At 45.6% G+C, this 24,440-nt stretch overlaps 1 protein-coding gene across 13 annotated transcripts in view; it reads left to right on the top strand.

Annotated features, from left to right (window-relative positions):
• EXTL3 (exostosin like glycosyltransferase 3) overlaps nt 1-24,440 on the top strand; it is a 130,930-nt gene that overhangs the window by 80,626 nt on the left and 25,864 nt on the right. For 9 of the 13 annotated variants that reach the window (XM_040597580.1, XM_040597577.1, XM_040597575.1 and 6 more), the window contains 2 exons: nt 11,656-11,782; nt 15,772-18,397. In XM_040597580.1, the coding sequence (XP_040453514.1) occupies nt 16,250-18,397 (2,148 nt within the window). In that variant the 5' untranslated portion in view covers nt 11,656-11,782; nt 15,772-16,249. Of the gene's footprint in view, nt 1-6,869; nt 9,114-11,655; nt 11,783-15,116; nt 15,194-15,771; nt 18,398-24,440 lie in introns of those variants that run through there. The other 4 variants (XM_040597578.1, XM_040597579.1, XM_040597581.1 and 1 more) reach the window with 4 other exon arrangements.

The following is a 24,440-nucleotide window of genomic DNA, read 5'->3' as shown; positions in this document are numbered from 1 at the left end:
GGAGGTTGTCTTGATCATCAGTTTATAGCATCAATAGTTTATAGTAAATTGCAGGATCATCAGTTCCTGGCAGTTAATTCCCTGTAAACCAGCCTGGCTTGGAGGGGCGCAGGGTGATGATGGAGCTGGAGATTTTGGGACAGAAGATGAGGTCAGTTTAGGGGCAACATGTGATGTGCACCTCAAGTGGAGACAAGCCCATGGAGACAATGTTACGGTTTGAGCTCTGGATGAATGTGCAGTAGGCTTGGCATCGGTTAGTGGCCGCACAGCAGGTTTCGGTGTGCTCTTCAGCAATTTGCTTGTGTTTGTTTTGCTTCAGTGGATTGCAGAAGGGTGAGGTTGTTTTGGTTTTGCTTAGTATTTTTCATCAGCATTTTGGGACGGCTTCTGCCTCTCGCTGAATTTGTCTGTGCAGCTTTGCAGATGCTGTCCGGAGCCATTCGGTGCTCCAGTTACTCAGCTGTGAACGTGCGAGTCAGAGTCCGTGGGGGCAGTGACTAAACCTACACCGCTGCTGGTTGGAGATCTTGAAAAGCCCAAGCAGAAAACATTGTGTGTGTGATTTAGTCGATTCTCTCCCTCGGCAAAGAGCCCAGCCTAATTTCAAAGGTCAGAACATGGTCTCACCTGGGTGTTCCATGCCTTTTATAGAGCGGTTGAAGGCCATTACCTAAAATTAGCTTGCTGCTTGGGGAAAGCTGATATTAGCTCCACATTAGGACTTTTTTCGAAGCTCTTGATGATAATTTACTTCATGGGTTCCTATTGAAGCTCAGGGTACAAGGTAGAAAATGGAAGACAAATAGCACCTGATACTGCTTCCTAACTGAGAAGAAAGACAGGGTGGGCTTTTAGGGTGTTTTTTGGTGGTGGGTTGTTTTTTTAAGGACCTTTAGGGAAGCTTTCCTAGGCAGGTCAGTGAACTGCCTTTTGAGTCGGACTTGTTTTTATTTTCCTCAAACTTCCTGATGATCCAGATGTGCTGGGGAGCACTGGGAAAGGTAAAATGCCTTCAATGAAGCAGGCTTAAATTGCAAAGCACAGTCAGATCTGCTAAGCAACAGCATTGACACGTTTAAATAAATCTGCTGTTGAATAATATAGAGTGACATATTGAGAACAATTTAAAAAAAAAAGGAAACTCGGCACAGATTTGGGAAATGACTGGAACAGAAACAGAACATAAATGTTAGAGAGGATGTTGATAAAAGAGAGGGAGGGCTACTCCACAAAAGGAGTGTACTGGAGAACCAGGATGTGCATCAGGAAGGATGAGACAATAGCAGAAGTGTAAACTTATGCTGAAATTATCCCTTGGCAGTAGGATAATTTATTTCTGCTTCTCTGCCAATGCTGATGGTCGCAAGGATTGAAAAAATTAATACTGCCTAGTTCAGAGAGGAGCATGTGGTGGAATATCAGACAGCTTAGAGAAGAAGGTAAGGTGGCAGTTCTTCTGCTGGTGGCTTTCTTATTGTTCCTCTGGGTCTGTAGTGAGTTGGGTGAGAGTCCTGTCATATCCCATCACTGTAGAGGTGCGTGATGCTATAAAAGAGGGCACAGACTGAATTAGGAGGGTTTGTATTTGAAGGTGGTGAAAGGAAATAATTTGCAGAGCTCAGCTGTGGAACTCACTGCTGCAAGAAGCGATGAAACCAAGTTCTTGATGTGGTTTTCCTTTTCTCTCGTGTTTTTGTGTGTGTGTGTGTGTGTGGTTTTTTAACAGTTCAGACTTTGTGCAGTTAAGATTATATGTGATTGATCGCTTTAAAGAAGTATCGTGGTGGAAAGCTTCTGTTCTTCAAGGACTCATGCAACTCCTATTTGCTAGTGGTTAGGGGGAAATTGTTCTGAATAAGCTGTTCTGTGACTATGATTTATGAGTATTTTGCACTAAAGCAGCTGGAAATGAGCACTCAGGAGTGAGAGAGTGAGGGGTTGAAGTGGATGGATCATTGGTTTGATCTAATATAGCCATCCTAGTGCTTTTTTATTATTTTTATTGGATTCTGTACAGTGGTCAAATTGAGTTGTGAATTTTGTGGCTATCTTAATGACTTTGTTCCAGGCCGATGCCTTCATGTCTGTCTGCATGGCACGTTCGCAGTGGAGTTGGTGGCTGTGTCGCTGAGCCCTTCAAAACATGTGTTCACCAGCAGCTTTCCCAGGCTCTGGGAGCATCTCCCCTTTTGCTTGGCTCAGCACCAGGTATTTACTCTGGACACGAGCAGCTTTTGTCAAGTGGATGGCAATAGTTAACCCACACGCTAGCCAACCTATTATGCTATTAAGCTGAAAAGGGAATTAGCTGTGCTGTCCCTTGCAATATTTTTGTGTGATCTGAGCCATTTATGGCTCAAGTCACTGAGATGAGAGTGAGATGGCACAGCATGAGAGATGCTAGGCCTTACTCTTCTGTCTGTAGTAACTGATACAAATGGCTGGAAGAGATGTTTGTGGCTTCCTTGTCCGTTAGGACCTCTCAGCATCTATTCTGCAAATGGTCTCTGAAGCTGGCATGAGTTGGAAATGGTCTGATCTTTGGGATGATGGCTGGGAGACAGCAGCTTGTGTTGGAAGCGATTGTTTCAACTGCAAAAGCGTTGTGCTGGCAGTGTGTCCCACTGCCTATTTTTAAGCTGCTCCAAGGGCATTTGGCGCCACTTACCCAGCAAAAATAGCTGTTGCATTTGGAGATTTCTGCCTGGAGTATTTTTAAGCCTGGCTCGTTCTCACCAAAGTAGCTTCAGCTTTCCCAAATGTACCCCCTCTGCTAACATTTGGATTCTCTTCACCTTCTGTTGTGAACAGGCAAGTGGCACTGTGCTGGTGAGGATTACTTGGGCAATCTCTGAAGTGCAACGCATATCCACAATATCCCTGGCACATGGTTTCTCTGGGAATTTTTCCTCTAGGCCACGGAAGTGCATTAGTGATCTTAACTGTTCGAAGCCCTGTCAGCTATGAGTAAGATCTGTCCTGCACATCCTGCTGCCATCCAGGGAGGCTGCCAAGCCATTAACTTTGGAAAAACTTGGCTGGTTTAAGCTGCTCAGTGTTAGCACCAGTCTCACCACTCATTGCAGTGGATGAATAGCTAAAGCATTTGGACATTATATGATTACATCAGATTGTCTCAAAGCCACAAGGTATTTAGCTGGCCTGCATGTTCGATACCAGTTAATAAGGATTTCTTTAAAAAGACACTTTTGCTTAGCATTAGATGTTCATTAATGTTGTCAGAGTGTTCTAATAAAATGGGACTTTGGCGTCTGGTCTTATCTGTTAGTCTTCCAATAACTGTTGAACCCATCAACTGTTTTCACTCAAATTAGAGAGATAGAGCTCACCAAAGCATTAACTCCCTGTAAATATCCTGGAAATAGGAAACCGAGGCTCTTTATGGGGTACTGGAGAACCCCATGAAAGATTGAAGGCATCGAACAATAAGAATTCAGGCTTCATTTGTGCTGGTGTTCCCAGAAGTGCTTGTTGGGGCTACACTGAGACAATAGATTGTATTTTTCTCTAAGTACAGTGCAGAGCAATGCAGGGGCCATTACAAGTGCCTGACTAAAATAATAACCATTCCAGCTGTTTCTCCAGCTAGCTAGCAGGACACCATTAGGTTCAGGAGAGCAGCTGGGAAGTGCCTTTGGACCAGGCTGTGTGCTTGACACATTTTTGGTTTCAAAACCAGAGGATTTAAAAAATAATAACAATAAATAAAAAAACCCAGCTCACACAAGGAGTCATGCTTTGGTGCCTTGGCCTGGAAGGCAGCATTGAAGCTAAAAGATCTATTAGTGGTTTTCAATTTACTCAGGCTGAATCCTTCCCTGAGGATTGCTCATGTTCTGTGGAATTACAGGGTTTGGTGTGATAATGGTTTTTTCCTATATTTCTCCCTTTTGCATTTTCTCAGTGTGAGCAGGCAAAGCAGCAGCAAAGCTCTTGCAGGGACTGGAGAGGTGCAAGAGTCCTCAAGGGCTTGCATGGGAGTGCGCCTCTCTTGGACCAGGAGATGTGCAGGCATGGCAAGATGCGGTCTAAGGAGATGAGCGATGCTCACAAGCTTCGGAAGTAATAAATGTCAATAGAGGAAACCAGTGCTGGGTCTCTGCCCTCAAACCGCTGGTCGTTAGCTGACTCACTGCGAAGGAGGAGGATGGAGGTGGGTCACAGGGAAGCATGAAGAAGGATGTGGATAGACTGAACTGATGGGCTGACAAGCGCTCATCTGTGGAGGTTGCAGAAGACACCATGAGGCAGTGGGGTTGTCGGAGAGGGAGAACAAGAGAGGCCCAAATAGGGGCAAGTAGGATTCAGGCAGCAGAAGAAATTTGGTGAGAGAGGGGCAAAGAAAATTATCTCAGCAGCTGCACTTTGCGTGGTTACTCCTGTATCCTGCAGCTGTTCATTAGAAATTCTGTTTATGCCACAGGGAGTTTTGGAGTCTCTGAAGCTGACACAGTTTTAATAGACAAAGACATTTTGAGTGCAGCACATCTGCTCCAGGATGCTGAGGAACAGGCTCCATGCGGCAGTGCCATTGGTTGAAACATTTCATCGTGCTTTCTTTATTTTAAGACCTGCTCTTTTTTATCCTAAAAAGTAACTTTTGAGGTCAAAAGAAGTGCTGTGTTTGCTCATTAAGTTTCCAGCCCTTGAACAGTCCTGCCATGCTCTTCCTAATATCCCTGAATTCCCAGCCCTGAGAGTTAGCAGAATCACCTTTTACTTTGAAGGATCCTAAAGCATTTCACAAAGTGGCCATCGCAGAGGTGTGAAGCAGTGGTACATGCTGTGTAACACATGAAAGTGCAAAAAAAAAAAATTTTTTTTCAGCATATGGGATCCCACTTGTGCTTCCCAGAGTATGGAGAGCTGCTGGTGCCTGCTGAGCGCTGGGTATGAGCTGGGAACTCACAAAGTCCAAATAAAAATAAATAATATGTAAAGTATGTATATGAGAAGAATTTCATAAAACTAGGGAGTTTTGCTATTAATGGTTTTGGTGGGTTTTCTCCTGTGAAGCTTCAGTTATTAAGAAACCCTGAAAAGGGAACCAGTCGGTCTGAGCTGCACCTCACCCCAGCTGCAGCAGTGACGCTGTGGGAGGAAGCACCCCCATTGGGACCCTCTGCACAGGTACAGGCTTGAGGGTGGAGGGATGCAGAGGCCTCCTTTGGTTTCCTGATGGCTAATATAACCCTGCATTATTAAAAATTTGGTGAGTGGGTATATTTAGTTGATGAATTTATTTCTAGGCAGGCTCAAGCTAACCCTTAGCTTAACATTTCTAACCCATGGCTTTCCAAAACTCGTCTAATCTTGCTCAGTGATTGAATCTACCTTATGCAGGTGAAAAGTTAATTCCTTCCTTCACCTCCAGCTCTGGCCAAGTTCCCTTGATCCTTCTTTCCCAGAGCTCTGTCTTAGGCCTTCATTAAACAGAATAGTGTAACTTTGCCCTTCCTAACTGGTCTGTTATTATTGCATCTGTTCTGCAGTGTTTTCTATACGTTTTTCTACCAACCCATTATGATAGGAGCAATCTCTATGCTGGACATGCATGCTGTGTGGAGTTCGCTGTCTCCTATCCTGCCTCTTCCAGGGACTGAGTGTTGTTAGGCTTCACCAGCCACGTGGCTTGAGACTAGGTTTGTCATTTATATTTCTTTATGCTATCTTGCAAGCGAAGCACTGGGGACCAGTGACGAAACAGCACACAGCATGTGTCAAATTATCCAGCATTTCAAATCGAAGCAGCCACTTTGCTTTGTAGAAATTTAATTATCATGCATTCTGCTGGTGCTTATCTTCTATCATACACTCCTCTGCTGGCTAATAACTTCGTTAAGCACACCCACAAACCTCAGGCACTGTGTTTCTCTCTCTGTGTATTTTGAAGTGCCTTATTTGACTGCTTTCACATCTGCACATCCTAACCTGTATAGTGCAGGTGTCCTGCACAGACTTTCATTAACTGGACTGCAAACATCTGGTCTGTTAGGCCAGCTTAAGTCACCTGGCCAGGTTCCTCTTTGCTTTGCACAGCTATGGTAATTAGTTTTTGTTTCTTTATTTCAGCCATCACAACATTGCTTTAGCTGGCAGAGATCTTACCTGAAAGGTCTGCACCAGTGGTGCCTCTTGGTTTCAGGTGTGGACTTTATCTGGCATGGCACTTACACCAGCAGCATTTTTCCAGCAAGGATGCTACCTGCTGTATTGCTTTCTGGCCAGCATATGGGCACATTGCATAGGAAGAAGATCTGTAGATACCCTGCATGATGCTCTTGTGAGTTGTTTTAAGCATAGGCCATGCCCTGGGGAACTCGCAGGTCAAACACACGGGGAAAAGAATGGCCAGACGTGCACATTCACCATGACTCGGTTCACCACTGAGCCAGGTCTTTAGAAAAGGCTTGCTGAGGCACAGTGCTGGGTTGGTGAGTGAAAGGAGCTTCTGAGGGGTCCAGAAAAAGAAACAGGAGGAAAACACTGTATGATACAGTCCAGAAGGGCCAGTAAAGCTAGGGGCATTTGTGTGACGGGGAGAAAAGAGGCAGGGCAATCATTAGCTTTTCTCAGAAGGCTAGAAAAAGGGCAGAACATCCTTGGATTTACTTTTTTCCCATGGCTGACCTTAAGCTTAACCATGCTTCTCCACCAAGATGGAGACAGGGCAGCCTGCTCTCCAGCCCATCCTGGTCTGGGCTTGATTTTTATTGGAGGTCTCATTTCTTCAGAAGCAGTTACTGCCTTTCAAACTCTGTGCGGAGTGCATTTCTACTCTTGTATGTGGCCAGATCTACATGAGTGTACGTGTTCCAGAGCCTACCTATGCACAAGTGCTACCAGCTAGTGCTATAACAGTGGTAGTGGGGTTAGGATGCTGTTATAGTTAGAGGGATAGCTTTGACACAAGCTCAGCAGAGGTGGTGGCATGATGGTGTGTGGTATGGTGACACCCCTCTCCTAAAACTGATCCAGATTAGTTGAGCCACTGGGTTCCTGTTGTGTTGCATGCCTGTGAGTGCAGTATAAAGGTATTTAATGTCCCTCACCTACTGGAGACCGTGTGACTTGGGTGTCCAGTAATGAGAGAGGGATTTTTGCCCATAGGACCCCATTTGAAGCAAAGCCAAATTAATAGAGTCCTGGCAATAGTTGTGTTTGTGCATCTGATTTTCTAGCTTGCATTGTAATGAACTGTGTTGGATAAGAATCTACCTGCTGTATAAATATGGGTGATTATGGTGTGTCAGGTAATTTAGTTATTTGGCATGATCAATTGGGCTGTCTGAAATGGAGCGGCCTCCACTTAGGTGGTGATGAAGCGTTCTCCAAAAAGTGCAGAAGACCATCAGCTTACTAATGAGACTGTACACAGCTGCCCGCCCCATGCATCAAAGGCTTTTCTGAGAGGAGGGGAAAAGCTGGTGTTAAGACACACAGCAGCAGAGATACAAATGGGAAGGCAGGGAGTGGGTGAAAGAGCTATTACAGGGAGGGAATGTACATTTGGAGTTGGTTAGCTGGGTTAATTTGGCCATGTAGCACTGACAAATTTGATGTCACTGCATCTTGCTCAGATGTAGCAGCCAGGGTTCCCCTGTTTCTGTATGCCTTCCATGGATGTAAACTTCCTGGCGTGCTTGGGTCATGAGGACTGACTGCTGACCTGCTCCCTTGCCTGCTGAAGTCCATGAGAAGCCACCCATATGATCTCATGCTGGTTAGAGGCCCCTCGGTGGAGATGCTCAGTCTTCAGAACTGGCTGATTTGCTGCATGCGGGAAATGGACACACTTTCCAGAAAACCCATAGAGACAGGTTATTTTCCATAGTGACCCACCCTGCTAAGTGATATGCTGTTAGCATTGTGTTTCAGTGCTGTTCGGGCAATATTTCTTTTTTCTTATAACATGTCCAGGACAAAGGAAGCTTTACATTTGCACTTAATTAGAACCTGAAGCATCTGTCAGGGAGCAGGAGCCTGAATTCTGCCATGTGGCTATTTGCTGATGAGGAAGTGGTGAAGATGGTGTTTTAGGGAGGTAAGAAAGGTTTGTATTTTTGCCTTGGGGAAAATAATGTGTTTGAGCTATCTAGGGCTGAAAACCACAAAGAATACAAAGGACTCAAGCAGTCTCACAAAGTCAACATTTGGAAAGCCAGCCCTCTCCTCCTGGCTGGAGCTGACCTCTGCAGGCTTCTCTCGTACAATGTGAAGCGCCTGGCTCTTCACTGTGGTTTTACCTCAAGACAGTCCTTGTTCACTAATTGCTTCAAGGTAAAAGCGGAAGAGCCTTCTCTTCCTCCCACACCTAATTTATTGCTTTTTAGCGGTGAACAAAAGATCAGCCACACACCGGCTCCTTGAGCAGCTTGTGCCACTGCGCATGATGGAGCAAAGTACCTGCTTCCTAGGCTTGCTTCCCGCATCCCAAAAAATCTTTAGCACTTTGTAAATGGGAACGTGGTGAGCAGTACAGCATCAGCCACGGTGTGGCTGTACGGATTTACCAGCTTTCTTGTAAAGCTCTGCCCAGCCGTCCCTTCCTCTGAGAATCTGGAGGGGGGTGAACTCTGCATCTAGGGTGCTCTGCCATTCGGTACCGCAGAACGTAAAAGGATTTGCTTATAAGCTGGGTATTTCTTTGTGCAGAGAAGTGCTTGTGTGCAGCCTGGAAAAATAAATAAAACAATGTGGCTGTTTTATTACCAGAAAACAACCCTAAATAAGAAACTTAAGACCTAAAAGCTCTATATGTAAAGTAGATTTTGCAATGCATTATGCAGAAAACAGAAAAGCACTGGAGAAGGACACTGCTGGAAAAGGGAGGCTGGGAAGATGGATGATGTTGCAGACAGGACAATTAGATATGGAATGAATCCTAAGCTGGCACCACTTCTAGGGTCACCTTGGGCAAGTTGTTTCTCCATACCTCCGTTACGTGCTCTCTGAAAACTGGTTGCAGTTTTACTGTCTTTTAGGATCTCATCAGAATAAATGCATGTTCATGAACCACTTGGTTAACCTCAGCTGAGGAGCATGACAGACCTTCAGCAGCTGCCATTCACAGAGGGCAAAGCAGGCAGGTACCTGGAAGCACTTAGGGGAAAGATTTCTGTACCTTCTGCTTACCACAGTACTGAGCATTTCCTGGAGCATGCTCTTGTCCCTGTGTCCCCAGTAGGGAACAAAAAGCTGTAAGCCAGACTGTTGGTTCTTCACTTGTCTGCCTTGAAGCAGTTTGAGTTCACCTTTGCTATGTAAAGAGGGATAATGAGGCATGGAGGTTGCATGTTTTCCCCTGGGTGCTGGAGAAAGGCAATGTTAGAGCTGGGGGCAGACCCAGGACACTCTGACTCCAGGTGTCTGCTCACATTTCTAAGTTATTGCCACCTGAGAGCCCAGACACAGAATCGTACAATCATTTGGTTGCAGTTGTGGGTGCCCCATCCCTGGCAGTGCTCAAGGCCAGGCTGGACGGGGCTGGGAGCAGCCTGGGCTGGTGGGAGGGGGCCCTGCCTGTGGTGGGGGGGTGGGAACTGGATGGTCTTTAAGGTCCCTTCCCACCCAAACCATTCTGTGAGTCTATGATTTGAGAGGGACCTCTGGAGGTCTCTGAACCTGTGCATTGTCCAGCTGAGTTTTGAGTATCTTGTGGCCTGCTATCACAAGGGCCAGCTTTGGCTAAGCAGTTAGTGGTCTGAGCTGCAGTTTGATGGCACTCCTCACCTCCGCATGCTTTTTCATTCTGCCAGTGATGGAGCCCTGGAAGGTCTGGTTGCTGCTGCTGCAGACAGATTTGGGTTTGCAGGTAGTCGGCAGGAGGAACCCCCCACTCCCAACCCTTCCAGTCCTCTTTTTTTTTCCTGCTCCTAGCCTGGATGTCCAGTGCACTTCTCCCAATTCTTAACCCTGATTTTCCTTCTTTTCTTTCTGTGATGATGAGGCAACTCGACTTTCATCCTTGAGGGAGCAGCACTCCATTTTACCTCCACACCTGGGATGGTTAACTGTACATCTCTTTTGGGTATCAATTCCCTCTTCACCTGTCATAAGTTTTCAAAAGCACCAGCAGAAGTACAGAGATGTGCATCTTGGGGTCCCACCTGTTGAGGCTTATGAGCTGATGATGCTGCTTCTGGGGTTTTTTTTGCCATGAAAGAAAGGGCAACTGCGTCTGAGAAAGGTCTAATCTTGAACTTGCCTGCTGGGGCTCTGCAACCAGCAGCAAAGAGTTCATACTGATAACGGCTCTTGGCAGCTGCGGCAGACTTACCTATCCGTTTCGTGCCCAGAGAGCCTGCAGACCCTGGCACTGAGCGGCTGCAGGGTGAGAGCACGGGTCAAGGGCTGGGGCCCTGAGGTGTTGCATGCTGGAGTGCCCTTGGTAAGACATGCCGTGGTTGCGGGAGTGAGCGCCCTTTAGCCCCTACAAACATGGGGTGAAAAGCAGGTCTCAAAGGATTTATTTTCAAGTACCACTTCTAAACTACCTCAAATACCTCTCTGATCGCTCTCTGCTCTCACAGTTAAGGCTGGTGGAAGGTCTGCAAAGGAGAGAAAGTTAGAAAAGCTCTTGTAAGGTCCTGCTTTTTTTATTTGGCTGCATTTTTTCCCGCAGCTCTATTCCCCATCCAAATGAGGTGTTGGGGCAATTTGCACTTTCTCCTCCCTGCAAGGATTTCTGAATCGCAGGAGATGCATTTGTGAAGACTGTAAGATGAAGTGATGCTGTACTGGGAACAGTGGTCCTATGCTGTCAGGGCAGGAGAACACCTGACTGGAGAGAAGGTAGCAAACATGGTGCAAAGCCAGCGTCCATGTTGTCTGGGACCCATTTCCAATAGAGCACACAAAGGCAGCACAGGGAAAAAGTAGAAGAACAGGGTGAATGTACATGGTATTTCCCCAAATACCAGCCAGCTGCTGCCTTCTTCAGCACACGTAGTTTTCTGACTTTGCTGGAGCAAGCACATGGAGGGGCTCTCTTGGAGTGTTTTTCTGCAACCCCTTAACCTTGTGCATGGCCAGTTGCAGATGGGGAGCATGGCTTGAAGCAGGTTTGGCTTCACATGGAGCTGCAGATGTGATGAATGTTCCTTGGTTTAGATAAAAGCTTCCTAAAGCCAGGGATGCAGTTTATCCCCTGAATTTACAGATTACAAGACTTTTTACTGGTTGTGTGTGTAGCAGCGTTGATCTTAGCCTAGGAGAATTTCTCTGTACCTGTGAGCTCTCGAGATGGTACAAATCCCTCGTGATGATCCCTAAGGCTGTAGCATGTGAAGAATTTCAGAGTGAATTTTCCGTCTGCTCCTTTTAAAGATCTGCTCTCAAACGTACCTTAAAGCACACACCTAATAGATTGATTCTCCTTGTTCAACTGCTCCTGTTCCCGAAGCAATTGGAGGTTTGGGGTGTAATCCTTTCCTTTGAGAGCATTAGGAAGTAGAAAGTTATCATTGCTGAAGGGCTGTTTTATGTTTGCTTCTTTTCTATTTCACCTGTTCTAAAGGGGGGGAAATATGCTGTATTTTCTTTGTATAGCAGAATTTTTTGCTTCTCCTTTTAAAAAAAAAGTTGGGTTTTGTTTTTCTTTTTTTTTTTTCTCTTTGATTTCATTTTTAGTGCTGGTGAAAGAGACTTGGCAATAGAAACTGTGTGTTCGAGACTGGACAGATAAAGCACAGGAGCCGCTAACACGCATTCCCTGACATCCTTCACCGTTCATCAGGAGGGACCCTGCGTGACAGAGGTGCGTACGGTGCTTCACCCCCTGTGGAGAGGACCAGCACAGCAGAAAGTCTGTGGAGGCAATATAGCAGTGCTAACACTGCAGACCCGTAATTTGATGAGGAAAGAGAGTCAGGACAAGTATGGGTGCGTACAGACAGAGTTGGGAGCTAATTCAGCAGATGCAGGACCCCTGTGGATTTTCTTCCTAGAAGGTTCAGTGCAGTCTGTGCCACCATACTCTACCTAATTGTTATTTGTTGCTGTGCTAAGCTCTGGAGGTGTATAAGTTTAAAATTTCCAGGCTCTGTTCACAAATATGCTGAGAAAGGAACAATATTTCTCTTAATTTATTATAGAGGTGAACAAAAGGAGATGCAAGCAGGGAGGAATAGGTGTGCTCAGGTATTTGCGGAAGACTTCAGTGACTGAACATTTGCTGAGTAGTGACTCCATCACCATCCACAGATCAGACCAGCCTGGCTCTTCTACTGGAAATGCAAAATGAGGGAGAGACTCAGGTGTTCCTGTAACTTTACTGGCACAGAGAGTGCCTACTTGTGGAGCTGCGGAAAGCTGGGAGCATAGCCGGAGATTTGAAATAAGATGTGACAGCATGCTCAAACAGCAGTTTAGTCTCACAGCCCTGTGCTGTGGGAGAAGGAACTGCAGCCTGCAAATCTGTCGTGCCCAAGAAGTCCGTCAGATTGGCATTTGGGAAGAAGCTCTGGTAATTATTGAGCTTCTGATTTCCTGGGAGCTCTTCCTGCCTCTGTTTTGTGTGTGTGTGTAATTAGGTCTGTCAGTCAGCAAGGTTGTGTTACAATGTCAACAAGAGTTCTCTGTGTGAGGCTCCATCAGTTTAAAGAATTACATAGTGCTTGGGAATGATAGGGATGAGTTGGCTGGAAAACCCAGCAACTAACCTGTTTCTCCTCCTCCCAAACTTCTTTTTGGGAGCTATGGAAATCAGCAGCCTTTCTCCCCAGGGTTGCTTATTGCTCTTAAATACAACACTGAAGTCTCTCTTGGTAAAGCCACGTTTTGGGTTTTTATGTTTTTACTTTGCCTTTTTTTTTTTTTTTTTTTTTTTTTTTTTTACAGCTCTAATAACAATGTGTTACAACCTCAGGCTCTATTGAGTTGATGAGGAATAAAGTCTTAGTAATGAAGAAGAGTCTGAGAGAGTGTCTAAAGTGCTTGCTTTATCACCAACACATATTTCATACTGACAGTCAATACTTCTAACTGATTCCAAGCCATGCGTGTTGCATTTTAAATCCCTCCCCAGCCTGCTCTGGTTTTTCCCATGTCGTCTTTTCCAAGATAGCAGCAGAGTCAGTTTGTCAGCTTCACGTTTGTGAGCTTACAGGTTTTTTTAATTCACAGCCCATGTTTTTAGGTCAGGAGGTTAAAGTTTGTTCTGCATCAACTGAATGGAAGGACCAGAGTAGCCACTGAAAGGATTAGGTGGCAGAACAGCTGCAGGGGATCATGTGTGGGGTGATGGATTTAGTTTTCCAAGGATCCCAGTTGCCATTTTAGGGAGTCCAGTTTGCCATTTCGTTACTGTTCAGGGCTCATAAATGGGCAAAGCAGCTGCAAAGGTACAAAGTTTAGATGCAGTCTCAGCTGGTAATCTTCAGGACTGCCTTTATGGCCTCTGGGGCTGCAGTTTTCTCTGGCCAGCCTGAAGCAGCCTGTCCATATGCCTCCTCATTCTTTCTTGGCCACATTTATGATCCCTTGTTTCTGTGTTGTCTCAACACCTTGCAGGTTTGACTGCACTTATTCCATGGCATCCCCAAACAAAAAATCCCAGCAGAACTTGTTTTCCCACATGTGCCTTGAAGTTAAGCAGTTTTTTAGATTCACTGATGTTCAAGTGAGCATGTGCTTTGGCATTTCCCTCAGGAAAAGGATTAATAGGGCAGCTCTCATCTGGCCAGCTGTTTGTAGAAAACTCATAGCAATTCTGGGATCTTTGCAGCCCCTATGAGACCAGGCTGAAATAGCAGGGACTGACCAACTGATGTGCACACGTAACAGTGACAGCATGAGCTTCATATCTTGGGGAAAGCTTAAAAAAGGGGAAAAAAGAAAGAAAAATAGACTTTTAAATCTTTTTAAAATACTGTTGTTATTTTTGCCTTCAGTCACCTGGTTTGTACACCAACGCGTGCTAAAACCCTTTTGTTGCGTAGTAGCGGTCCCAGAGGCACAACACAAGTGCGCGGCTATTGCCAAGGCTCCCTGCGCCTGACTGACAGCCCCATGCAGAAGCGCTGGGGATTTACATTCATCACCAGCCTCTCTCCCAGCCTGGGCAAATGCAAGTTGGTGTACAGAGAATAATATTAAAATGTCCTGGCAGCAGAGCCGAAGCCTCCCCCATCTGTGCGCGGTGGCTGTGCCGCCAAGATCCAAGAAAGCTGATTTAGCCTTTTGCTGACATTTTAGCCCTTTTATTCTCTCACCTTTCTGAGATGTACACCAGTGCTGTTTGCCAATGTTACCAATTTAAAATCTGCCTGAATTTTAAGTGTCCATACTGCTGTACAATTTCGTTGTGGGTAGAGTTGGGGGGGGATTCCCATTTAATCAGGGGGCATTCAGTTACTGACAACAAATGGCCATGTAGGAAAATAGGCCTAGGAATTGTGCTTTATTACTCCACTTGTTTCCCCTTTCATTATGAATTTTCCTGGTTAAAGTCAAGTCTTCTCTTATTTTTTCTGACACACACTTGTGGACTGCACTGAAAATTATTCCTGACTTCTCTTTGTTCCTTTAAGGTGAACTTCGTTTTTGCTTTGGCTTGTTTCCAGATCTCTTGTTATCAGCTGAGATTTGCTTCCTCGCCTTCTTTCTGCTAATTCTTCATGAGTAGATGAGAGGAGTATTAAATAGATTTAGTGAAAAATGACCGTCACCAGGGTAGATGACTTTCCTCTAATTAAAAATTGAAGCGGAAATGAATAAGCTTCTCTTGAGGCTGTGCAAGAGTCGATGCTAAGCCTAGCACTATATTCATCAGTGATCTGGGAAGTCCAGTATATGAAAGAATATCCCAGAAACTTAGATACCTCGGAGGATGCTAATAAAAGGGAAGGGAGAGTTTCTAGTGGCAATATATTCATGTGGCCTAGATTTAAATCTGGCACAGACCAAAGACTTAGAGCTGAATTTGCCACGTCCTTGATTTTTTTTATTATTTTTTTATGCCCATGCTAGCAGGCATTCAGTGCCTTAGCAGAGTTTTCCGAGCAAAAAGGCATATCTAAGCAAGTTGGTAGTGCTTGGGTGGTGTGGTACCCAACAGATCCTAACTTCGGCATCTTTGCTTTGATGAACAGAGCAGACTACTCCAATTTTGACAAGAAATTCTCTCTTGTATGCTGCCAACCAGCGGAGGTAATCATAACCAACACGAGTACGTTCCCTTTAAACTTTCTGTTGCAATGAATTAAAATTTTCCAGCAGGAAATGAAAGCAAAACACTTAATCTAAAAATTCCTCATCGACTCTAGTCACTAGACCAGAACAATAGTGATTACACTCAGTTATGCAGTACAAATTCACAGCACTGCTGTGTCCCAGGATCACAACATGCCATTAAAAGGCGGGTGAAGAGAGCAGGTGTACATCAATATCTCCATTTCGTACATGAGGACACAGGGGCTTGCAGACGTTAAGCAGCTTCTGCAAAGTTACACAGCAAGACAGAGGCAGAAATAGGAAACCAGATGCAGGGGCTGTGATTTTTCTGATCTGGCCACTGAAATGTGCAACTCTAATGAAAACCAGAGTGCCCAGAGAAGAAAAGCATGTGTCTGCATCTAATGAATCCCATCACTTTCTCAGATTGACTGTTATTAACCCTGGAGTGTTAGATATACAAAGGGTGCTCTTTTGCAGAGGGGACAGTTGCTTCTAAAAACTAGCAATGTCTTAGGTCACTGAGTCGTCATTTTGTTTGCTTTGTCTGAATATATGATTGTTCTCTTGTAGGAATGGCAGAGCATCAGCCATGCAGCAGTGATGAGAGAGACTGACATTTGTATGAGGCTCTTCTGGCTCCTTCTCCACAATGGCTGGTGCCTCTGCATATTCATTGGATGGTAATGCAGGATGTCGAGAGCAGCAGTAGAGTTTGGCTTGATCCCATTGTGTTTTTCTTCTGCTGGTTGAGACTTTGAATCACCATGACAACGCTGTGACACTTCCAGCAAAGGTTGCCTGCAGACCAGGGGTGGGCTGGGGGTGGGTGAGAAGGTCAGTGATTGAGTCTAATGGGATCAAAAGTTGCGCATGCAGCAAAACGACTGTAGAAAAGCTGTCGGCACGACAAGAAGATGAAATTCCCCTTCTATTGGCTTCTCACTAAGCAGGCACAATAACTTTTTTTTTTTGAGAGACTCGCTATAAAAACTCTTTTGGTTATGGCTACTGATCCAACGTGATTGGGCATGCAGTGACTTTTGAACTCATGACTGGATATACGATGTTGCGGAATGGGGGAGTGGGGAACGGAGGCCAGCCATGGATGTTGAGATGGTCCAGTCGGATCCGGCTCACCTGGCTTAGTTTCACCCTTTTCATTATCCTAGTCTTCTTTCCCCTCATTGCCCACTACTACCTAACCACCATCGATGACGCAGACGATGCTGGCAAGCGCATTTTTGGCCCTCGAACTGGCAATGAGCTGTGCGAGGTAAAGCATGTGCAAGACCTGTGCCGCATCCGTGAGTCAGTTAGCGAGGAGCTGCTCCAGCTGGAGGCCAAGCGGCAGGAGCTCAACAGTGAAATCGCCAAGCTCAACTTGAAGATAGAGGCCTGCAAAAAGAGCATTGAAAATGCCAAGCAGGACCTGCTGCAGCTGAAGAACGTCATCAGCCAGACAGAGCATTCCTACAAAGAGCTGATGGCTCAGAACCAGCCCAAGCTTTCCTTGCCCATCCGGCTGCTGCCAGACAAAGATGATGTGACCTTCCCCCTGCCAAAATCCAGCCGAAACTGCAGGCTACACAACTGCTTTGACTACTCACGCTGCCCATTGACATCTGGCTTTCCAGTCTATGTCTACAACAGTGATGATTACCCTTTTGGTAGTTCCTTAGACCCTTTAATTAAACAAGCCTTTGAGGCAACTGTTAGAACTAATGTTTATGTTACTGAAAATGCAAATATTGCGTGTGTGTATATAATTTTAGTGGGGGAAATGCAAGAGCCTGTAATGCCAAAACCTACTGAACTAGAGCAACAGTTGCACTCTTTGCCATATTGGAGGACTGATGGACATAACCATCTCATCATCAATTTATCAAGGAAATCAGAAACTCAGAACTTCATTTACAACATCAGCACAGGGCGTGCCATGATTGCCCAGTCCACCTTTTACGAGGTGCAGTATCGACCGGGGTTTGATATTGTGGTATCACCCCTGGTCCACGCTATGTCTGAACCCAATTTCCTAGAAATCCCACCCCAGGTGCCAGTCAAGCGTAAATATCTGTTTAGTTTCCAGGGAGAGAAAATCGAGTCTCTCAGATCTAGCTTGCAAGAGGTTCGCTCTTTTGAAGAGGAAATAGAAGGCAATGCCCCAGCTGACTATGATGATCGGATCATTACCACCTTGAAGGCTGTTCAGGACAGCAAGTTGGACTTTGTTTTGGTGGAGTTCACATGTAAGAACCAGCCTAAGGCAAGTCTGCCCACTGAGTGGGCTCTGTGTGGAGAAAGGGATGACAGACTAGAGCTACTGAAGCTATCTACTTTTGCACTGATAATCACCCCGGGGGACACCCGCTTGGTGATCTCTGCTGGGTGTGCCATGAGACTGTTTGAGGCTCTGGAAGTTGGAGCCATCCCGGTGGTTCTTGGAGAGCAAGTTCAACTACCCTATAATGATGTGATCCGGTGGAACGAGGCAGCCTTAATTATACCAAAGCCACGTATCACAGAAGTGCACTTTCTTCTGAGAAGCATTTCTGACAATGATCTCCTTGCCATGAGGAGGCAGGGCCGCTTCTTGTGGGAGACCTACTTCTCCACTTCTGACAACGTGTTCAGCACAGTCTTAGCTATCATAAGGACTCGAATCCAAATCCCGGCTGCTCCTATTAGAGAAGAAACTGCCGTGGAGATTCCCCACCGGTCTGGCAAAGCTGCTGGTACAGACCCCAATATGGCAGACAACGGTGACCTGGACTTGGGGCCTGTGGAAACGGAACCACCCTATGCATCTCCCAAATATCTCCGCAATTTCACCCTCACTGCAATGGACATCTACAGGAATTGGAATACTGCTCCGGGGCCTTTCCACCTCTTCCCCTACACTCCCTTTGACCCTGTTTTACCATCAGAAGCAAAGTTTTTGGGGTCTGGGACTGGATTTCGACCAATTGGTGGAGGAGCAGGTGGCTCTGGGAAGGAGTTCCAGGCTGCTTTGGGTGGCAACGTTCCCCGGGAGCAGTTCACAGTAGTGATGTTGACTTACGAGCGGGAGGAAGTGTTGATGAACTCCCTAGAAAGGCTCAATGGTCTCCCGTACTTAAATAAAGTTGTGGTAGTGTGGAACTCTCCCAAGCTTCCCTCTGAGGATCTCTTGTGGCCAGACATTGGCGTCCCAATCATGGTAAGAAAGATGTAGCTACTATGGTCTTGCTTCCTGGTGGGATTTGCGCGTTAAAGTTGGCTTCAGCTCTTCTGTAGTGTGTCAGCTTAGCTGAAGTCATCTAGGACCAGCATTCATCTCCTACGGTTGTAGCTGTCTGTACATTGTCTGAATGCTTTATCAGCTGAGAAAAACAGGGAGATTACAGGTATGACTCATCTGACCCATTTTTAGGTGTTGGCATGAGAATGCCCCGGCTCCTGCTCTAGAAACACCTGGTTCTCTCCACCAGCTTCGGAGGGAGGCCGATGTTCAGAGGTGGATGTGATCTGTGAACGTGTGAACTTAGGCGAGATGAATTGCTGTCATGAGAGAAGTTGTTCAATGACCTTCAGGTTATGAAATACAAGAGCTGTTATGTGGGAGAGTCTAAATTGTAAAAATACAGGATCTTTAGAGGTGCCAGGTGTCCAGCACTCATGAAATGGTAATTGCTTTTATGGAGCCTAATATGAATCTTGAGGCTTAAAGCTAGAGAATTTTGCTTATTGAAAATCTTTGCTTAGGCTTTTTAATTGTCATGCGGTGAGGACAGTTGGCGCCTTATAAATGCCTTTGTGACTGTTCCTGCACTTTACCAGATAAATCTTTTATAAAAACAGAAGAAGGACTCACTGAAGCTTGCCTACTGTAAGGGCCTCAAAAGTTAGTTATCACTTGCTATTACCCGGGATGGCAGAGAAGTGAATACAAGCCAAGGGCAATGTGACCATATGAGTGTCCATGCTCCAAAGGTTGTAATTGACTTTTGCTTATGTTTGGGTTGAATTTTTTTTTTTATTTATTCCCCCCGCCGCCACCCCCCCCCCCCGCCCCCCCAGTGAAACTGAAGAAGCAACACCTTCAAAGACCAACATTCATTTTAATGCCTAGCTAGCTACTCTAGCTACTCACTTGCATATTGGCAGTGTCGCTTGTAAGGAGTTAATTCTCCCTAAATTATTACTTATGTATGTATTTTAGGACTTCTCTGTCATCCCAGCATAACTTTCTGCTCTGGCCTTTGTTAACAGTCAATATTAAATATAAATCTCCACATGACCTCATAAAGAGAGCACGGGTGTAGAGCCACTAACAAGAAGCAACACCGAATCCAGTTGCGTTTGTAGGACAAATGAAAAGATAATGCCTTACAAATTAGGGAAGGGAAAAATAAAAGAGGGAGATGGTACTTAAGTAGGCAAACTGCTTGTGGTTTATGTGACAGGACGCTACTAAGCTTAATAGCAGTGTGAGCTTTATGCTTCATGCAAAGAGATTCATTGATTTAATATTTCGTTTTATTATTATTGTGGTGAATAAATCCTTCTGCTCACATTTAAAAACCCTTATGGTCCATGGACAATGAGGAGAGAAAATTGCTTGGATAATTGCAAAATAATCTTTCACATTAGTCCTGTTGAATGCCTGAATTCTGCAAAATCTTTGCATTATGTCTGCTGGAAAACTGTGTACTTCTTCAGAACAGAAGAGTGGGGATTGTTCTTCTTGGATTGCTAACGGGTGTTATTTGTGAAAAAAAATATGTTTCTGTAGATGGAAGTTAATGGCCATTATTTTACTCTGCTCTCATCTGCACCTTTATTGTGTTGCAGACCCACTGGCTTTTTGGGGGACTCTGACACACACCGGTTGCTGCGTGTTGCCTTCGAGGCTCACGCAGGAGTTTATTTGCTATGGGGGATGTTTGGTACCGCTTGGTTCATGAGGAGGAGATTGTCTTGGGTCTGCTTTGGGATGTTGGATGGTAACACTGTGCTCGTGGCCAAATGGCAGGGAATGGCTGGAACACAGCCAGCTTCTGCTGGGGTCCTTTCCAAACGAGCGTGTTGGCCTGGTAATAGGCTTTCTTCCCATTTTTCTAAATCCCATTTTTTAAAAAGAGCCCAAGCCTCCTGGGATCTCTCATAGGAGGCTTGACCCTCGGCATTCTCCAGGCATTCATCCTACCAAAGTGCTTGGTGCTAAGTCCATCTCTAGCCTGGGTGTTTAAGTTACGTTGGGAGTCTGTAGTATTCATCCATATGGATGGTTTAGTGCAGTAATGGTAGAAAAACTTACCTGGGCTTCATCAGACAGCAACAGATCCGAAGATCCACTGTGGAAAAGGGCAGCGAGAACTTGGGCAGCAGAGGTGATGGTCTGTGTCAGCCTCAGCTGCTGAGATGCGGGATGTGCTAGCCAGGTGAAGAGGCAGGTGGGTACGTGGGGTTGGCAAGAAATGCAAGCCCGTATAACTGCTGATGTCAAAAGAAACAGCAGAACTGTGAATCTCATTTCCTGGTGGGGGAAAAAAAGTGTCTTTTGATGGGGAATATCCAGTTCCTTCAGATCTTGAAGCAGTGCTATATCTCTGTATTACAGATAAGTTCTCAGTAACGTTGGGGTGCCAGGAATTGCCCTGCATTCAAGTCCCAAAGCTCAGAGCTATGTGGAGGAAGCCTGGGGGGAAGGGAAATGGATGGGGGCAGATTTGGGTGCCCCTTGCTTGCGGCTGAAGTAGGTCCAGACAGCATCTGATTGTGAGAAGCGTGGTCACCAGTGTGATCTGTGATCAAAGCACCCGAAGCCAGAAGGTTATTGAAGAAAATTGCAGCCTAATGAGACAAAGCAACGTGTTTAGCATGTCCTGGGCTGAAAGAGCCCTTGGAAGCATAATACTGTCCTAAATCCCACCAAGATGCTGCTGGAGCTTCAGCTTCAGGGACTGAGGACTACAATTCAGCTGTGCAGCTTTGTGCTAGCAGAATACCCCAAAGGAGAGTCCATCTTTCTCCTTTTTAGCCTTAGTGCCTGGGTTGACCTTAGTTCATCGATCAGTTCCTTGAAATGTTGTTTGCAGGCTGTGCTGCTTGGTTGTGATTTGGTTATGTGGTTTCTTTTCCCTGGTGGGCTGGGAGTTAATCAAGAGCAAAGCTTAAAGCTGCATTGGATCTTTGGATCTTTCGTGGATAATGAGATAAACACAACTACGGAATATATTTGATTTTTAAGAACTTTTACTTAGATATAGATTTCTTGTGAGGGCAGAATTTACTAAAAAATCAGTAAGATTGCTTAGCTGCAGAGGAGTCTCTGATAAAATATTCTGGCCCTGTACCGAGCCTGAAGTGACTAGGTACAAATTTAGTTTGATGTAAAGTTTGTGTAGTCATTCAAGGCTGCCTCTGGAACAGATGTAGGTAGATCACCCTCTAATTTGAAGTGCCTTTGTGCTGGAGTTGAGCTGTAAAAGTTGTTCCCATTTCATGTTAAACAGTAGCACAGCACAGCAAAAAACAAAGGTGGTAAGTGAAAAGTCTTGTTTGTGCAGGCTTAAAAACTTGCTTTCTGCAAGGGTTTGTATCTGTAGCTCTGCATTAGGAGAACTTTCTCAGACAGAAGAACCTGGAGAGTGTGACTACCAGCACCAACAGCGACATTGCAACCACTGCTTAACTTCTGAGTGCTTCCCTGCTGGATTTACACAGCGTTGATGCGTCCTTCAAGATACATACTTCAAGATGTCTGCGGCATCTGGCAAAGTCACAATATACTCAAGGAATTAAAAACTGCCCGGACCTCCAATCTCTGCCAGCAGTTGAACTCTGATGCCTCGTAGCAAGGGTAGGAGTCCTCCTGGACGCCACATTGCTGAGGTTGCTGAAGTCCCTGGCGTGGTGCTGCTCACAGCTCACCAGCAAGTGCTGCTGCTATTTCCATGCTTACGAGGAAGAAAAGGGGAAAGGCATTTGGATTAAATCCTGCTCTGAACAGGTGGAAAGACTGCACAAGGGTTTGAGTGATGTGGCGATACTTGACTGTTGCTCCCACACTGCCCTTGCATGCACATTAATCTTGGAAGGATTTCCAGCGGCGGAATAAAGGAGTCATTAAGGAGAAGATCTGGCTCAGTCTCGGGGTAGAGGCTTCCAACCTCCCCTTTCAGTATCTCTGTGCTCAGGATTTCTAAACAGCGTACAGGCGCTGACAGGAGAAACCTCACTCTTTGCTTTGCAATTCCTTGACAGCATTTTCATCCACATGAATAAAAGTGAAGGGAAACAAATGAAACAAAACACTTGGGCAACCACACATCCAGCCCACGCAAATTGGTAATAAGATGCACCCAAGAAGATTCACATCCTGCTGTGCTTTGCAGTGTGCTCGGCACTGATGTGCTGCTGCTTTCAGGTTGCTGTAGGGCACTTGATTGCAATTCCTCATCAAACTTACAGCATAGGTGCAAGTCCAGATGCTAAATAAACCCAGAACATGGATGTAGCAGCTCTTGAAATCCTCCAGAGCTGATTCACCATCCGTCTTCCATGCGGCTATGAGCAGGATGTGGTTCGGGCAGGGGGGCAGGATTAATTTTCCCTGTTCCTGCTCTGGTTTTAATCCTAAAAACCTAAAAGAATGAGTTGAGCTTGAACAGCCAGAGTTACCTGAAGAGAGTTTGTTTTAATATATTTAATATGTATTTCAGAAAGCTGCCAGTGCTGCATATGCCCTTGGTTCAGTGGGGAAAGCACAAAGCCCCAAGCAGCGAGGTGATTAAGCTATGGAGCAGCTTGCACTCAAAACAGCCACACAGATCCTCTAATGCAGCAATTAAATTATCAATTTCCCTTTCAGAAACTTCCTTAAAACCCCCAGGAGTTGCAGCCTGAGCCAGGAAAGCAAACTGTGCGCTCAGCAGCCTCCCCTTACCTCCTCTCAGATCCCTGTTTCTCAGCCTGTGGGTTGTGCCCTAGAGATGGGAGGAGACTGGGGAAATGAAAACTGGGCTCGGGAGAGCTCATGAAGCTGGTTATAATCTTGATTAAAAAGAAATACTTGGCCCTTTGTAGGTACCCTCTGCCATCCAACTTTAGCATCTTCAGGTGGGCTGGCTCTTAAACTGGACTAAAATGCATTTTTAACAGTTTTTTTCCTGTCTAGTAGAGTAAGGAGAAGGCATCTCATTCTAGGTAAAGGTTTTGCCATCCAAGGAGAGAGGAACTGTTGATTTCAGACTACGAGAGCTTTAGTACAGTGATTCTGTTTGCCAAAGGCTGCAGAAGTCCAAGCAACATGAGAAAAAGGTTTGTGGAAGACAAGACAGCTTCATGGGAACACATGCTTCACCTCTTTACAGGGGTATTTGAAGCTGGAACAGTGATTTCCAAACAATGTTACTTTTATTTCTCAAGACTTGTCTTTATTTTTTCCTGACCTGAGCCCTTTGCACGCAGCTCGGGGTGGCTGCTGACATTACTGGTCTGAAATCCATCACTTTGGATGCGTTGCCTGGGGGCTGGTAGCATCATCTGAACATTGCTGGCTGCTCTGCACCCTGCCTGAAAACTTCTCAAACAACGTCATTTCATCTGAGATTGAAGCTGGTTGGGCTGCATATGTTGGAGGCAGAGGGAGAGAGAGATTTCTCCTCATTAGCTAATAATTCAGATTTTGTACTGACCTGATGTCGGGTTGTGTTGCTGGGGAGGGGGGGTTGTTTGTTCGGATCAGGGCTATCCAGTTATGTTGAGTTATGTTGTGGCTTCACTTTGTTTTGAGCCAGTGTATCATCTCTCCCACTTCCCCAGTAACGACTAGCTTTTGGTTGGATTAATTTGGAAGTGCAAGGGTTTTGCATGGGCTGCCAGTGTCGTGCGTGGAACTTTGCCTATGAACCCAGCCAAGCTGTAAAAGGGCTTCCCACATTAAGGGCTAAACCTTATTCAGCCCCAGACAACATTTTCACAGCCTGTGCTCATGTTCTAAGAAATGACAGCCTGAACTTCTAACTCTTTTCTCCATGCGTGCAGGTCCTTTGGTGACCGAGCCATGGCTGGAGAAGCCCTGCAGCAGTTTGCTTTCTCTCCTTCCTCCGGGGTTAGGTGGTGTGTGCTTGTAGGCATTTCTGAGCAATTTAGCTGGGTTCACTGCCAATGCCAGCTCCTGTGGCTTTCGGCAGTGACTAATCCTTTCCTTCAGCTTTGTTATAGAATAAGTAGCTGGCTTTGATCTCTGCAGCCAG

Source organism: Falco naumanni, chromosome 6 (assembly GCF_017639655.2).
Source record: "Falco naumanni isolate bFalNau1 chromosome 6, bFalNau1.pat, whole genome shotgun sequence".
In the NCBI taxonomy this organism is placed as follows: Eukaryota; Metazoa; Chordata; class Aves; order Falconiformes; family Falconidae; genus Falco; species Falco naumanni.
Note: the sequence above shows the minus strand (reverse complement) of the source record. Positions and strands in the feature narration are given on the sequence as shown.